This window comes from Caenorhabditis remanei, chromosome II, assembly GCF_010183535.1.
Source record: "Caenorhabditis remanei strain PX506 chromosome II, whole genome shotgun sequence".
Lineage (NCBI taxonomy): Eukaryota > Metazoa > Nematoda > Chromadorea > Rhabditida > Rhabditidae > Caenorhabditis > Caenorhabditis remanei.
The window spans coordinates 14,971,152-14,988,231 of record NC_071329.1 but is presented as its reverse complement, the minus strand read 5'-3'; the positions used below and the strand labels follow the sequence as shown (position 1 = coordinate 14,988,231).

The 17,080-nt window shown below is 39.5% G+C and overlaps 2 protein-coding genes across 2 annotated transcripts; both read left to right on the top strand.

The window, feature by feature from the left end:
- Nucleotides 1-1,822: 1,822 nt before the first annotated feature.
- On the top strand, nt 1,823-6,122 carry GCK72_007046 (uncharacterized protein; the record flags this gene model as incomplete). Its single annotated transcript, XM_053725953.1, has 21 exons — nt 1,823-1,904; nt 1,948-2,052; nt 2,100-2,240; nt 2,300-2,395; nt 2,444-2,515; nt 2,569-2,634; nt 2,682-2,786; nt 2,924-3,088; nt 3,201-3,296; nt 3,356-3,451; nt 3,750-3,845; nt 3,900-3,995; nt 4,062-4,154; nt 4,243-4,314; nt 4,427-4,519; nt 4,611-4,739; nt 5,071-5,184; nt 5,278-5,355; nt 5,406-5,594; nt 5,644-5,775; nt 5,827-6,122. The coding sequence occupies 21 exons, from the start codon at nt 1,823-1,825 to the stop codon at nt 6,120-6,122; spliced, it is 2,412 nt and encodes an 803-aa protein (XP_053590147.1).
- Nucleotides 6,123-8,399: 2,277 nt separating this feature from the next.
- Nucleotides 8,400-9,918, top strand: GCK72_007045 (uncharacterized protein; the record flags this gene model as incomplete). The annotated part of the gene is made up of 8 exons (XM_003109995.2): nt 8,400-8,466; nt 8,510-8,713; nt 8,771-8,863; nt 8,923-9,054; nt 9,099-9,233; nt 9,286-9,510; nt 9,562-9,699; nt 9,752-9,918. The coding sequence occupies 8 exons, from the start codon at nt 8,400-8,402 to the stop codon at nt 9,916-9,918; spliced, it is 1,161 nt and encodes a 386-aa protein (XP_003110043.2).
- Nucleotides 9,919-17,080: the final 7,162 nt, after the last annotated feature.

The window sequence follows — 17,080 nt, the reverse complement described above, 5'->3', positions numbered from 1 at the left end:
TAATCATGCTTTCGAGGTTTCGATGACTCACTTTTCTCCAAGGATCTATATTTAAATTGAAATTTACACTATTTGTTGGCGTCCTTGTCGTTTTTTCTTTGTTTTTTTTCATGTCTTTCCATTTTGTTCTTCTTTCATACTGAATTGCTTGGTGTGAATCATTGGCTTCTAGTTTTTAGGATCCCTCATCGAATAACTTCTCATTTTTGGAATTCAGAATCTCCGGTCCCTCATCCATCTAGAAAGTTCTTATTCCTATTCGCTCCCACCTCGTAAAACTCCTAGCTCCCCCTTCGCAAACATTCGTCCTCCATTTCCCCATTAGAATATTTTTTATTGCCATTCCTCTCTTTCTGTCTTCGAAATGGTTTGTACAATGTCGCTCGCTCCCATACTTTTTGGCGACATTTACTCGGTCGTCCACTCGTGCATCGAAAAAACTAATGGGAGTTTGCAATTGGAGAGCATATCATATTCATCAAGTGCTCATAATAAGTGGGATCCTGTAATAGTTTCTTATCACCATTCAACTTTTTCGACTTTTGTAAACATGTTTTTTTTGTAGATTGAACCTCAAAACAATCTACTTTGAACTGTCTTTCTGGCCAGATGGTGCAACCTTGCAACTTGCAAGGCCATTCCATACAGACATATGTTTCTCTCGTCTTCTACACCGCTTCTCCTTATATCTCTTATTTCATCATTATTACACTTTTCTGATCCTAAATGTTCTTTCACTCATATCACTCTTTTGCAATTTGCATAAGACTTGTAGTTTAGCAAGGTTTTCATTTTACAACTTTACGTTCTTAGAACTGTCTCTGCGTCAGTATACCGCGAAAACTGTAATGGCACCTGTGTTATAACGACATCCCATTTATACTCAGAATTCATGAATATGATTATCCCGGTGTTTTTTCTTGGTTATGATTAGAAGCAGCGTGATTAGTAACTTTTAGATCAACAAATAGAATGTCCAAAAAAGTTTTTTCGTTTAATTTTCAAGAGTTTCTGAAACCACATAATTTTTCATGGAGGCAGTTGAAAAGTATACCGACATGCCGTGATAATACAGTTTTTACGGTAAGTACTCCCTTTCCATTCATCTCCACCGCCTCGGTTCCTTCCAACTCTGTCCTTTCTCTCCTCCACTATTCATTACCATCTTTTTCCTATTTCTCGTGCCGACACACCGACTTTTTCCAAGCTAGATTCGCTCAAAGTTTATATCGGTGTCTTCCTAACCTAACGCGCCGCGCATCCACGGTTTACAACCTTTGCGGGTCATCGCGGAGCTCCTCTCAGTGACACACTTCATTGTCTAACACATACCGACATTAGCGTAAAATTTATGGGGTAGTTAATCAAGTAGTATTGGCCTAGAACCAACATTAACAAAAATTGACAAATAGAATTTTTCTTCGTAAAAATGGGCTCAACTAATCTTCAAACTGTTACCGTAAAACCTGAAATAAAGGCGCATCTAGAGGTAGCAAAAGTTTGGAGCATCTTATCTCGGCTGTCTTAATAGATATGAAACATTTTTCAACTGATTAAATATTCAATGATTATTATGCTATATTTTGACAGTTAGTAGTTTTTTGATATTTCCTTGGGGAATCGAGATATACCGCTGCAAACAGGCATCGCTAGATACTCCTATATTACAAGTTTTACGGTATTTTTCTTAAAACTCACCGTTCTCTTCCATTCAACACAACCTCTTCTGCAGTTTAAAAAAATATTCTTGCGCCATCCCAATCCGTTTCATATTCTCTTCAGTCTTGTCTTTTAAATCCAATATTTTCTAATTTAAGTCAACATGGACAACAACGCGTTCACCCCCACCAATGTATTCTTCCTCTTCCTAATGCTTTATCAACTGCTTGTGAATGCCAATAGAAGTGAGTTTCAAAACTATTTTCTTCAAGAAAAACTTGTTTTCAGGAAGAGAGCGTGAGGAGTTCTACCGGCTCCTCCCAAGACCAGCCGGTCGGGAACTCGGCCCAGAAGGCCCCACTGCCTTCACGAGAGTCCCCACCAGCAACCCGGGTAAGTTAAACGTGTCATTGAAGTGTTCAATAAGTTTTTATTTTTAGATCCGCCCGTCCTCTTTGTCTGTGAAGCCCCAGTCGGAACTTGGTACCCGACTAGGGAAGTCCCCGGGAGCACCGCAGCTGGGGACTCCCAGATCATCTCCCAGTTGCTGACTTACTTGAATTGCCTTCTCCCGCCACCAGGTGCATATATTTAATAGAATATTAGTTTGAATGTGAATAATAAATATTTTCTTTTTCAGGAATCGCCGTCGTTGGCGCCGAGGGAAGCGATGGTCCTGCTCCTGGCCCCTCTGGATCTGGCCCCGATACATCACTCGACGGAGAAGATGGAAACGGTATGGTCTTTTTCGTTTCGATTTACAAAAACTCAGTTTCCTTTTCAGACGATCAACCAGGGCCATCACGCCGTCGCTCCGAGCCGGACACGAGAGACGTTGGAACCGAAACAACGGAAGGTGGGCTTTAAAACCAAAAATTATATGTGTATGTGCATTTGTATTTTTTGCAGAGGACCTCCGTCTGGCTCAACTGATGGAGGAAAACGAGAAACTGAAAAAGGAGAATGAGGAGAAAGGTTAGCGAGTGGTTATTCTATTTTCCTAAAATTTCTTTCGTTTTCAGACCAAAAACTGAAAAAGGCCTGCCAAGGGGATGATCAGCTCAGCGCTCGCGTTGATTTGCTGGAAAAACGAATGGAGAAAGTAGAGAAAGAAAATAAAGATAAAGGTGAGTAAAGTCTGGGTAAAACGAAAAAAATCATACTAAAAAATTGAATACATGGCAAAAACAATTTGAAAACAATCGGTTCATTTTTTAAAGTAACACCGCACTTATTCAACAAAAAATAGAAACTATCGTTTCAGAGATTGAAATAATGAAGAAGGATATGGAAAAAATGAAGAAAGATATGGAATCGAAGTTGGAGGAGAAGGAAGCGGAAAACAATAAATTGAAGAAAGAATTGAAGAAGGCAGAGGAGGAAAAGAAGACGGCCCAGGACGCAATTAATGCTATGGGAGAAATGGATAGTGAGTAATTTTGAGATGTTGAGAAAAACGACTTTTTTTTTCTTAGAAAGAAGACGATATTAAACCTAGATAAGAAAAAAAGAAGACTTTCAAAATTCAAAATAATTTTCAGACGAGGAGATCAAGAAGTTGGACGCGGATTTGAAGAAGAAGACCGAAGAAAAGAATGATTTGGAGGCAAAAATGAAAGAGAAATTGGAGGAGGAAAGTGAGTAATGCACAAATAGTGTTAGAAATATCTAAAAATTTAATTTATCTACTTTTCAGAGAAAAAGACCGAATCTGCCAAAGCAAAAATGGAGGAAGAGAGGAAAAAGAAAGAAGCAGCAGAGAGGGAGTTGAAGGAAATTGAGAACACAGAAAGTGAGTATTGTTAGATTATCTATTTACATTTTAAAAAACCATCTAACAGAGGGGCCCCCAGTAGCAAGAGTTTGGAGAACAATATCTCAATTGCCTTGAGAACTATCAAACTTATTTCAACAAAAGAAATATTTCACAAATATTCAGCTATAATTTGTCTGTTAGCAACTTTTCGATATCTCCTTTGATGAAAAATATATACCGCGTTAAATAGACTTTGCTCTGGGGGCACTTCTATTAGAGTCTTCAATTTTAACGGTCACAAAAAGAAGGCATTCACAATTTAAAAAACTTTCAGATGAGGAGATCAACAAATTGAAGACTGCGTTGAAAAGAAGCGAGGATGCGAGGGAGAAGCAGGTCATGATGATGAAAAGGATACTAGACGAAGAAAGTGAGTAATGGACAATCCTAGAAATTAGCAGAGCATAACTGATATATTTTTCAGGGAGGAAAACCGAGTCCGCCATCGAAAAAATGGAGGAAGAAAGGAAAAAGAAAGAAGCAGCAGAGAGGGAGTTGAAGGAAGTTGAGAAGACAGAAAGTGAGTACTGTTAGACTACTTATTCCCACAAAATGACTTTCATTTGTAAACTCGACATGTTTTCAGACGAGGAAATTAAAAAACTGATGGCTGCGCTTGAAGAGGAGAGGAAAAAGAATCAATTTCTCCAGGATCAATTGGATGAAGCCCACAGAAAAAGTAAGCATGAAAAATTCTTATATAAGTTGATAGGTTTATTTGGAAATAACAGAAAAGGCAGAATTTCATAATTTTCGTCAATTTTCAGAAGTCCCAATTGGAACGAGCGACATGAAAATCCAGGCATCAGTTGAGCAATTGGATGAAGAAAGCCAGGCAGGTAAGTTATACCGAGATGAAGTTTACTTCTCGGAAAAATTCTCAGAATTCTGTTATCTTTGCGATGTTTTTCTACTCTCGCGAATTCTTGCACTTTTCACATCAATTTTCAGATATAGAAGAAGTCATCCAGCCGGTCACCTTCGCCAACTACCGGAGCCAGCCACAACTACAGCTGCAACTCCCAAGAGACTCTCCAGTGGAAGGTCTGTCGTTTTCTTTCATATATCTGAGCGAACACAAGAATTTCAATAGTCAAAGTCACAAGATGTTTACACCAAGACCATATAGTTTCAGATGTCACTCTTCCTGGAGAACCTGAGGAACGAACGGCTGAGGAGCTCATGATGGAGGAAAGCGGACCGGTGGACCCAAATCGCCCAGAAGAACAGGACACTGAAGATCTTGAGGGTGCTGAGAACACAAGTGTGTCATTTTATCCAAAAGTTGCGTGGTTTAGTTGTCAGAAATGAGTTGTCCCACATGAAATTTTCAGCTTACTTAAAGCCAGACTTGCAAAGTTTCAGCCCGGTACGGATTCAAAAATGCGCACAATTTTTTCACAAATTTACTCAAAATTTTTGAAATTTTTATCAAAAATAGTCAAAAATCTCCCGCACGCTTGGATTTTTATCGATATTCAAAAACATAGTCGAAAATTTGACTGATTCGAAAAATTCGAAAAATTTCTATTTTGTTATCTTTGAGATTTTTTTCTACTCTCACGAATTCTTTCACTTTTCACATCAAATTTCAGATACTGGAATAGTCCATCATGTCCAGCCGGACAACTTCTACAATTATAGGAACCAGTTTCAATTTCGATCTCCACCACAGGCCTCAGGACTCACTCCAGTGGATCCAGTCGAAGGTATTTATTTTTCTTTTATAGAAGCCATCATCATTCTGAGCATTCCAATAGTCAGAAGTCCCAAGACGTTTACACCAAAGCATATAATTTCAGATGCGGCTCTTCCTGGAGGTAGTGAGGAGCTCTTGGCTGAGGAGAGCGGACCACAAGAGGCACCAAAGCAACGTCGTGGTAAGTTACATACTGATTAAAGTTTTGAAATGAAAATGAATTGTTTACAGGAACATATCGGCGTAAGAAGACAGGAGCTGTGGAGCCATGGAAGCCAACTCGGACAGAATCGGACAACGTTCGGAAAATTAAACAACACACGACTCCGCTCGACCCGAACTCTTTCGAGTTTTTGCAAGCTTTTGGAGCAGCCCAAAAGAACTGCCAAGATTGTCCGCTGTACAGCGACGAATTCCTTCGTGAGTGATCAATCAGAACAATTCGATTCGACTTTTTGAACACTTTCAGCAGATCGGAGAAACCTGTTCAACCCGCAATTCACTTCCCAAATTCCCCAAAAAGTGAGCATGAAACGGGTGACTGCAAAGCGGCTCTTCTTCAATTATCGGAAATCTCAGAAGCACGACATCAAGAAGACAAGTGAGTTAATAAAATATCAGGCTTCTCAATTACCTGTTTACGTTCCTTCAGAAGAGGAGTGGAAGCAAATCGAAAGGGAGGAGGGACAAGAGTTCTTCGATTGGTGCGAAAGAGACAGGATGCTTTTTGAAGAATTCAAGCACCAATTGGAGAGAGGCTTCATCCGCACCAGAGAAACGGATGAGTTGGGTGCAGGTGAGGAAGAAGAAGATGAGGAGGAGGAGGAAAGAGAAGAGAAGAAAACGAGGAAGAGAGGAAGGCCACGCAAGGACAAGAACAATGACAATGAGGGCGAACCGGATGGAAAGAAGTCGAAGAAGGACGAAGCAGGACCATCGTCTCAATAATCGGGTACGTTTCGGTACTTGTTTTCCAATCATTTATGCTACTCTGTCTCTTTCTCTTTTCATCTGGTCTCTAAGTTGTTCTCTTCTCCTTACTGTTCCTCCTCTTTCTTGTTTCTCCCCCTCCTTGTCCCAACTTCATTGAGCCCCCTCAACTCATCTCCACCTTCCCGCTCCACTTCCAGATTGAAAATCACATCTGTAAATTCTGGCTTCTCTTCTCCTTATTTCCCCCGGTTGAATCTTCTCCATTTCTCGGTTAGTTCAACGGTCATCTGCTTCTCCTTGTTCCACAAATCTCTCCCAATCCATGACAATTTTGACTATTCTTTCTCCTTCCCCTAATCAGTTAAATTCTTCTGAATACGCCTATCATTTCATAATGTTGTCCTCCTCATACTCCTTATATTTTGTTAGAAATATGTGTCCTTCTCCTCCTCCCGCTGTGTCTCATCCACTTGTTCTTTCACCATTGTCCGTGATTCCTCATTTCCTTCATACAAATACTGACCTCAATCCAAAACGCTCACCGTCTTTTCCCATATCCACGTGTCCCTCCATGACCCATGAACCCATCATCTTTCTCTCTCACATGTACATATCGAGCCCCAACTGGTTTTTTTCTGTCTCCTCCCATATCCCATTATTTCTTTCATCTTTACGGGTTGTTTCATTATTCTGTTAAAATAAACAGTTTTTTTTTCGAAAAATCTTGTGTTCTTTTGTTATTTTTTCTTCAAAATGAAGAAGAGTCATGAAATCTAATACGCTAGTCGTGAAGAGTCATCATCGTCAAAGGAAGAAAGGAGTTAGGTCATTGCAATTTCTGGCCAATGAACAACATTAGCAGCAAAAAAGTCACAAGAATTATTAAGATCAAACGAAAGCATTGTAGAGGTTGTCTGTCGAAAATCATCAGATTGGGAGTGATTTCTAGAATTCATCGGTTGTCGTTGGGGATCGTGAAAATGGTCGAATTAGAAAGGATAATAATGAATAGCTATGATTTTAAAGGACATGAGAAGACTAGAATATTAAATGGAAGAAAATTTAAGGTTTCAGTGATTGATTAAACAAAAACAATATATACATATACTGCAAAAACATCGATTAAAACACGAATTTTTCTTAAAATTCATTGTTACTCGTTAAAAAATCAGCTGGAATTTCAATTGCCCCGCTTGCACTTTAAGCTCCGCCCATAACTCCCTGCCGATCATGCGTTTCAGCCCGCAAAATTTTTCTTGAAAATCCTAGGCCTAACTTTATTTTTTACACAGAATAAAGGTGGCTTTATTGTAAAAACAACTATCGGTTGTAAAGTGATGAAAATGGGCGGAGTCTACGGAATAAATGAATACTAGGATGAAAATGAGAGAGAAACGGAGCGCCGACGGCTTCTGATGAAAAGAACGACGATAATGAGTTACGACTGTGAAAAACATAAATCACAAAACTCACACGACCATGTATAAGTTCGCTATTAGAGATCACACTCGATATCTCCAGTATTATGTCAAATGCAGACTTTGAATACGAAACTACATTGTACCTCATTTCCTTCTAAACCTCGTCGCTCTTTCAAAGCTTTCTCCACGGTGTCCTCGCTGTTAACATTTTCATGCGCACACACGACGCACACATGCTGGGCGAGAGGAGGGTGGTTATACATGCTACCAGGGACATATTGATTACACTTGCGTTGGTCGTGAGAATTGAGACATGGAGACACTGAAATGTCATGAAAAAGATAAAGTGAGGGTAAAGAATGGAGAGGAGGTCTGTCTACGTGCAGAGATGTCGTAAAAGAAAACATGTGAAAATGAGAATTTCTGAAAGCGACGTGAACACTATATAAATAGTTTTCGAAATGAATCAGATGTAAAAAAAAAACTTTATGAAGTTGAGATAAGAAGATAAAGAGTTACTAATCAAAAAATGAAAAGAGAACTGTTTTCAGATTATTAGAACTTTCATAGAGTTTGATAATTGTATTATGCACTTCATATTCTTCTTCTCTACTCATTTTCTGACTCAACATCTGGTTTCTGACCAGATTCAGTAACACGATGAAAAGTCTCTGTGGAGTTTGTCGTGACCCGTTGTCCCTTGCGACTATTTTCGAAAAGTTGTCTGGAAAAAACTCGTGATTTATGTATAATTTTATCCCCGTTTATGATCTCATTCTCTGTTCATCCAAACGACAAGACATCTCTGAGTTGCGTCACAAAATCTGATTCTAATTTTAGTTTTCGACAAAGTTTTTTAAACGTTTTCAGAATGAACTTGTCTTCAACTGTTGACCAGTCTCTCCTTGACCTTTTGAATATGCTTCAAGGAAATTGTGGTGAGATACTAAATCAGGGAAACAATTTCTTGGAAATTTTCAGCCAATCCAGCAAATACCAGTTTTCCTATAAACCCTCCAGGAAGCCTTCTTCTTCCGCATGCAAACTCGACTGCAAGCATTCCAATCGATTTATCCATGCCAAGTTCTCCAATCAACCGGGTAATCGAAAGATTTGATATCAACCCCACCATTCCTGCTCCTACCGTACCTTTCCCAATCAATTCGGCCTCCATCACCTGGCAAAGTGAGTTTGACCGAAATTTGAAACCTGTCATTTCAGTAGCTTGATAAACTGTTTCAGACCAGTTCTTTGGAGCCAGAAGACCACTTGCTCAAACTGTCCCGAGTGCAACTTTCCTCGAAATGCCTAAATCATTTCCACCAAACCCTCTTGGTTAGTGTTTTTCTAAATCCCAATTATAACAGTGCAATTACCTCGAATACTTGTTACAGATAACTTCTTGGCGGCAAAAACTCAAATGAGTAGCACTCTTCAGAATACGGGTACTACTACCCATCTTCCAACAAGTTCGGTGCCAGGGCTCTTGCAGCCATTCAATATGCTTCCACAAGCAGATTTTCTTGGTGAGTATTTCATTGAATGCCAACTGTATCGCTCACTTTTTCAGGAGTTCAAACGCTGAATTCGAATTTTGCAGCATCTTCCCTAGGAAGTCTTTCAACTGCACTGGATTCAGTTCGTCCAGGATTATGCATGCCATCTGGAAGCACCCTTCCTTCATCACTACAAAATTCGACACGAGGTATATTAAGCCGACATGGTTCCAGTTGTTCGAAATAATAATTTCATTTCAGATTCCCCATCACCTCCATCATTGACGCCAAATCTGTCGTTTATGACAGAACGTGAAATGGAGAAAATATTGAATTCACCATTCTCGGGTGACTGCTCTCCTCAGGATTTTGCTAGACAGGCCTATGCAATTCTTGCGCGTGGATCGCCCGATGACCAAAAAAAGAAGACGCTTGAAGTCTTGGAGCACGTCATAAAGTCTCCGATTTATGAGGATTGGATTAATGGTAAGTATATAGATTTTAATAACTTTTGAAACTTTTTATCTAATATTTCAGTCCGCACAATGAACATTTACGACCCGAGTGATGTTGAAGCTATTTGGAAGCCTCAAGAAGTGAGGAAACCATCGGAGACAAAGAATATGTTTTACAGATGGTTTATAAAAACGGGCCGTGGAAATTCGGAAGAAGCACGTGAGTTTTTTGAGCTAGTTTTTTTCAATTTTTTATACGAAAATCTTTTCAGGTGAAGCATGGCTACGAATGCCTCCAGCAACAAAACAGGAAGGGATAGAGAGAAAGAAATGGTATGAAAGGAGTAAGGCAATTAAAGCAGAACACCAATTTCAACTATCTAAAGGATATATAGTTGTGAAAGAAGAAACAAGGAGACTAATGATTCGTCCATACTAATTTCTTTTCATTATCAAAAATGTTTGTTGGTTTTTTGTAATGATTTCAAATGTCAATTATATTTTTGTCCTCTGATTGTTTGCTAATGAAACTTATTATTCAGTACTAGAATAAAAACTCTTACTAGAATAAAAAATAGAGAAGATGGGATAGAATAGAATTACAGATGAACATAAACAAAAAACGATGGTTAAGATGCGCGTTACACCGGAGTCATATTAGTTCGAATACACTATCGTTTGATCATGTTTCAGAAACAAAAATTGTTGTATAAAATGAGTTCTGACCTAGTACACTGTTCATAAGCTATACATTTTTCTTTTTTCTAAACGTTTCCAGTGGATCACAAAAAAGGTATCAAAATCTGCGTGCTCAATGGCAAGAACATATGTTGCCGTCCAAATTCAAAACTCAAATGTTTCCAATTTTTCGAAAATTTTTGAGTTTGTTTCACGAAAAGCCAAAATTTCGAATCTGATACAGAATTAAAAGAAATTCTGAAAAACCATGAAAAAATTGAAAAAATGGGCTTTGAAGACAACGCATTTAATAATCCATCTTCTACTAAAGCTCTGTGAAGGACGAGGATGCAAAGATACACTCCAAAAGTCCATATTCTCTTGCAACCTTACGTATTAAATACCTCCTTTCCTTATCCGTAGCCCGCACCTGCCGTTTCCTCTCTTTGCTGCTGCGCACATCATATTAGTCTAGATACATACTAGTTTAGTATTTCGTTAGCAACCGCCGTTACGTTAAAGGGTACGCGTGTTGTTCGACAAGAGGGGACAAGAAGAACACAAGATGAAGAAGAAGAGGGCTTTCCATGGAAACAAGGCGAGGGGCGGAATTTGATTGAAAATTTATATATGGAGGGAGAAATGGGGTATTTTGAAAGCTATTTCAAAGCTGAAAACGAATCTGATAAAATTTTTTATGAAGTTATTGATAAAATAACAAAAAACTATAGTCTTATGTTTTCCGGAAAGTATCACGGGAGGTTTATTTGTTTGCAATGAACTTTTTGGGTTTTCAACACTTTCTCGCTAGATAATTTCCTATTAGAAATTCTTTCTAATCCCAAGAAATCCCAAGATATCATAATCTTCGTTATAGTTAATTATACTCATCATCCGTTACCTATGTTTAATGAGAACCAAAAATAGGTAGTACCATACCTAATTACACGGTATTACTGCTCTTTCGATAGAAAATTCTGTTCTGGTGTTATTCAGGACATGTAAAAATGTATTTTAATACAAATTTTATTTTATTCAGCAACGGTGAAACCTGTATTTTTACATACTTTTTCCCTTTTCTGCATAAGCATGTCAAAAATGCGAAAAGGGGAAATATGATGTTAGACCAACTCTAAACTGAGATGTGTAAAAAATAGATTTTTGACGGTTGTGAATAAGGAAAAAATGTATTAAAACATGACCTAAAAAACCCAAATAAAGTTAAAATGAACTTATTAGTAATCTATCAGTTCTGGAACATAAAATTAAAGAGAAAACATAAAATACAGCTCGGAAATCGTATTCAAAAAGTGACGAGGATTTTGAAAAGTGCACTTCATTTTGTACCTCCCCTTGTTGTCCTATATCGCCCATAAGATGTTTTGTAGTTCGTATTCATTTTTTATTTCTACGCATACACCCTCCTCTGTTTTTGAATTGTTATTTTTCCGTCTCCTACTTTACTCAATGTTTATCCTGAATTAGGCTTGGCTCTACTTTTTACAACTTTCCTGAATCATTGTTCATTTATCAATTTCGTCATCCCCTATTCATCTAGAAAAGTTATATTTTTTCTCAGCTCTACTACAATACTCATAAACCCATCAAAAAACATTTTCCAAACGATCGTCGCTCCTCTTTTTCTTTTTCTCTTTTTTCCCAAGCCCTTCTTTTTTCTTTTTTATTAAATGTTTTATTTCCTTTCTTTTTTGCAGCCATCTATAATGTTTCTACCCCCAAAAAAGTGCTCGTTCGCTCCCTTTTTTATGTGATTAATGACATTTGCTTGGAGAGAATTAATGTGCAGAGGAGCACATTGAATGCAATAAGTACTAATAATGAGTGGGAAAGGGTGTCGAGAATTTGATTAGGTCATGAAATTCACATCGAATGAGAGTCGTTTTTTTGTCAAAGGAAGACGGTTCATAAAAAAGGAAAAAGAAATAAAAGAACATGAAGGATTGAGACTAAATTCTTATGGCAACTCGACCTCAAGAATTATATTTTTGGATTTGGAAATCTGCTAAATTTCTGCTAAATTCTGCAAAATTTTCTCAGTGTTATATGTCAGGACTTACGTAATTTTTTGTTAAAAATGATAACATCGTATTAGATGTTCAATTTTTTCAATTAGGAAAGTTTCATTTTTTCAATAGGTGTCATCAAAATGCTCACAAATGCTAACTAGGGAAGGCCTCTGAGTCCGTGGAGTTTTGGGATGTGTCTTATATCATTGGAAAGCTGAAATCCCCCTGATTCCAAATATATATTCAGTTTTTGCCTTCGAAGCCTACTATTCGAGAAAAACGAGGTCAAAGTCGCTGCCGATATTTTCACACATCTTGAGGGTAATGTCAGTGGTCCAAACTTTTGCCTCATTTTTCTCGAATACCAGACCTCGAGAGCAAAAACTGAATTTATATTTGGAATTCGCGTGATTTCAGCTTTCCAACCATATAGGTCACCTCCCATAACTCCACGGCCTTCCCTAGTTGACTCCCTTTTTTCGTTTATGGTCTCATCTTTCCGGACCCATAACTGTGTCCTTAAGATAATTCATCTTACAGAAATTGAACCCTCAAACTAACATCTTATTAATTGTTTGCCAAAATCGATTTCGATACCTTGCAGCATTCATTTTAAGGTCACGTCTGTTTTGTCCACTAACTCTTTCATCTGTTTCATCTTCTTCTACTCTCCACAAGAATTTCATAATATCTGTCTGATTTCAAGGTCATTCCATTCCAACAGAACCTTCTACACTTTACATTCTCCTCGCATTCGTTCCATCCAACTCTCTTTCTCTCTGTCTCTCACTCTCTCTTCCTTGTTCCAAAACCGTGCCCCTTGATCAAGTTACTACATAGATTCGGTGACCAGTGACCAATCAACAGTATCCTTCCTTCTCTTCACTTTCGACAACGCCCCGCCTGTTTCGTTTGGTTTCTCTGGTACTCTCTCGTTTATATTTTCTAAGGGGGGTGTGTGCGGGACATCTGGAAAGAGAAGAGAACGATGGGAATGTGTGAATATCAGCACTTTTTCTTTTTGGAAGTTTTCTTTTGTTTTTAATCACTTTGAGGTTGAGAAATATGTGTTTCGATAAGTTCGCAATTAGAAATCAAATAGTTTTAAACTGGACGGTCATATCTTTGTACTCAAATTTACCCAAACTTTGAAACTGAATTTCTCAAAACTGGGAGGGCCACTGCAAAAACTGAATATAGATTTGGAATCAGGGAAACGTCAGCTTTCCGGCGATATATACCATGTTGTGTTTCTCCAAACATTGGGCGAGTCATTCCCTAGTGAGACTAAACGGACCTACCATAAGATATGTGCCACAACTGTGTGATCGCAATGACTTATTCAAAACACTTTTTTTCTAATCAAAAACGGGGAGTTCTGAGAATCATAAAAGTGATTACCGATTAATGAGTATACCTAATACCGATCATAGAATCCTTAAATACGAAAAAATTGATTCGAACAACATTTTGCCGCAATCCAAAACATACCCTTTTCTTTTCAAATCAAAGTTCTGATGACCTGTTGTTTGGCACCAAACCAAGTTTTCATTTTCCAATCGATCTCCATATGTCTTCCACCGTCCTCTCCCTGCTACCCCCCCCCTCTTACCAATTTCTAACTTTCTGTGCCCGCCGGTACCAGCCGCCAGGCCTTTCCTCCCCCACAATTCAAAAAGACTCGACCGCCGCCATTTTCCCATTAACACACCTTTCAAGCAAACATCCCGACTTTTTGATAGTCGTGATTCTTTCACTAGCATGATCTCATAATTTAAGTTTTTATGTGATCGGGAAAGCTTTTTGATGCTCTATTTGATAATGCAATCGTTCCAATTCCATTCGCTTTGATATTAACTCGACTTTTTTGTCTTAAAATCTGTCAAATACCACCTTTTTTTGCTTAAAATTCGTCTAATTTTGAGTTTTTTTGGTTTACAATCCATCAAACTCCACCTTTTTTGGCTGAGAATCTATTAAAATCTAAATTATTTGGCTTAAAATCCGTAAAATATCAACTGTTTTGGCTCGGAATCCGTCAGATTTCCACTTTTTCCGTCTTAAAATCCGTCACATTTCCGTTTTTCATTTAAAACCTCTCAATTCATTGTCTGCTCACCTGTAACGGTACCGGAGTGGAAGCACGTCAATAAGGCTTAAAATTGTTTTCTCTTTTTTCAAATCTCAAAACTCAAAATGTCTTCAATTACTTTGTCCACGTTCAAACGTGTTTGATTCTCGACGCTTTCTCTGTTTTAAAAACTTGTAACTTCCAGAAAACAATAATGGAGAACACCATCACCACCATAAACTTCTGGGCCATTTATGATGTGGTCCAAACGGTCTTCGCGAACTACCGGAGACGTGAGTTGAAATATGTAGAGAATAAAAACACGTTTTTTTTTGTTTAGGCGAATCGAATGAGATCGAAGCAGCCAAAGAGTTGGGAGAGAGGGGCTCGGAACCAGCCACACCTCTCCAGGATGGACGCGGATCGGCCTTCAAGCCGGTGACGACCAAGAGGCGTAAGTAACCGGCGCACTGTTTCTTTGACATATTCCGTTTTTTGCAGATGTATTCAAACTGGAGTGGAAGGCACCGGCAGCGGACCCTCCGGTCAAACCGGTGAGCGGAGTGTCGGAAGAGGAGGACATCCGGAAGCTCCTCTTGGCCGCACAATCCCTCCTGTTTCAAGTGGGACTGCCAGGTGAGTATTTTTAAAGAATAAAAAAAGTTTTGGATTCAAAAACTTTCGATAGCAAGCATACTTGTCATGGGTCGGGTCGTGCCGATTTCCAAATTTTCACCGGCTTTTTCCGAAAACATGTTTTTTCAGAAGTAATTCTGGAAAAGTAGTTTTTGGAGCATTTTGTGCAAAAACTCGAATGAATTGATGAATTTATGTAATTCTACAGTGGATTTAGTGATAAAAAGTGCTTGCTTTCCACCTGGTGCTGGCTAGCAAAAATCTTTCTCTCGGCCCGGGCCGTGAAATGAGAAGTATGATAGCAAGTAAAACCTGTAAAATCCAATTTGCAGTCATCCCAGTCGTGTTGAAGCTAGTGGAGAATCAAATGGAGGTCGTGGCTGGTGCAGCTCCTACAGCTGAAGGTATTTTCTCGTAACTTTTCTCAATGAAAATTTTAATTTTAATTTTAGGAAATGTTGAAAAGTCCACACAAACGGACAATACAGAGGAGGAGGAAATCAAAAGGCTGAAGAAGAGGAACGAGGAGTTGGAAAGGCTTCTAGAGGACCAAAGTGAGTGTCTAATGTCTCATCAATTTGGAATTTAAGTTATAAAGTTAGTCATTTTCAGAAGAAGTGAGCCAGCGCCTCAGAGAAGCGGAGTTGTCTCCAAACACGGACCGAGGTGAGATGAGCCCAGCATCAAAAGTCTCTTCGACGCCATCAGCGCCAGTCCCACAAGCCGAAGAAAGAGGAGAGGAACAAAAGGAAGAGGGCGTTGAAGGTAATGTTGCTATCCTTTCAAAATTGTTGAATATTTCTAGTTCTGGATGAGAAGAAAATAATTTTCCTGAAATCACATGTTTCTATTTCCAGACGCGGAAATGCAAGGAGAGCAGTTGTCTCCAAACTACAACCAAGGAGAGATGAGCCCAGTAGCCCCGCCCCGCCGAGCCTCTCCGATTGCATCAGGACCAGCCGCTCCATCTTCGCCATCTGCTCCACAATCTCCCACGCCAACTCCATCAGCTCCATCGGCTCCACCAGCATCGTTAACCTCTTCCGCTCCACAGTCTTCCCCTGATCCCTCCTATGCCCAGCCACCAGCTGCTCCTTCTTCGCCCGTTGCTCCGAAATGTCCCACGCCAACTGCAACCCTTCCGCCAACCTCCTCTGTCCAGCCATCGTTGGGACCATCTACCTCATCGCCACCACAATCTTGCTCTGCTCCCACGTTCCCACCTCACATTTTGGAGATTCAGAGGAAAGCAGCGGAGAAAGACGGCAGGAAGAGGGCGGAAGAAAAGCAGAAGGCCTGTAGAGCTCCGAACCCGCCACTGGTGAGAGACTCGGAGCTCTACAATAGAAGAGTCCAGGAAGTATTGGCCTACATCGATAGGAGCCTGGTCTACATTGATGACCACTTTCGTAAGTTGAAATTATTAGAAAATAGATTGAAGTTAGTATCTCCATTTTTTTCAGAAAAACGACGGAATCTCTTCGATGCCTCCAACATCGGAGAAATTCCTCAGCCGGTCTGCATCAAGGCCATCGCCGCCAAGGAGTTGTATGCTGCTTGGTTCAAAGTGAATGGAAAAGGAAAAAGTGAGTTTTCAAGTTTTTGATCACTCATAATCAAAAGTTTTGTAGGTGGCGACTGGGAGGCAATCAAAGAAGAAAATGGAGTCGACTACTGGGAGTGGATTGGAAGAGAGTTTGAGATCCACGATGAGTTCGTGCGCCAAGTGAAGATGGGATTCATTTCCGCGAAGCCGATGAAACGAAAAAGAAGAGCTCCACAACAAGATAAAGATGACGGCCTGGAGCGAGAGGACCCTGAGGATGAAGAGGAAGGGGAAGATGAGCCTGGACCCAGTACTTTAAGACCGTCAGATGGAACTGGTAACTCACTACGGAAGAAGAGAAAAGGAAAGGAAAGTGGGGACGAGCCCGAGGAAGATGAAGAATGGTCGAGGCAGAAGGAGTTGCACAAGAAGAAGAAGACCAAAGTTGGCAAGAAGCCGATGTGGAGCAAACGGCCGAAGAAGGACAGTGAGGAGGAAGATATGGATGACTCCCATCAGGATACATATATAAGAAGATGAAAGAGATCGGACAACAATCGAGTTCGGTGCTCTAGGTATGTAATTTCTTTTTTCTTACATAATTCCGAAAGTACTTGTTTGCAAATCCTTTTCTTCTATCCTT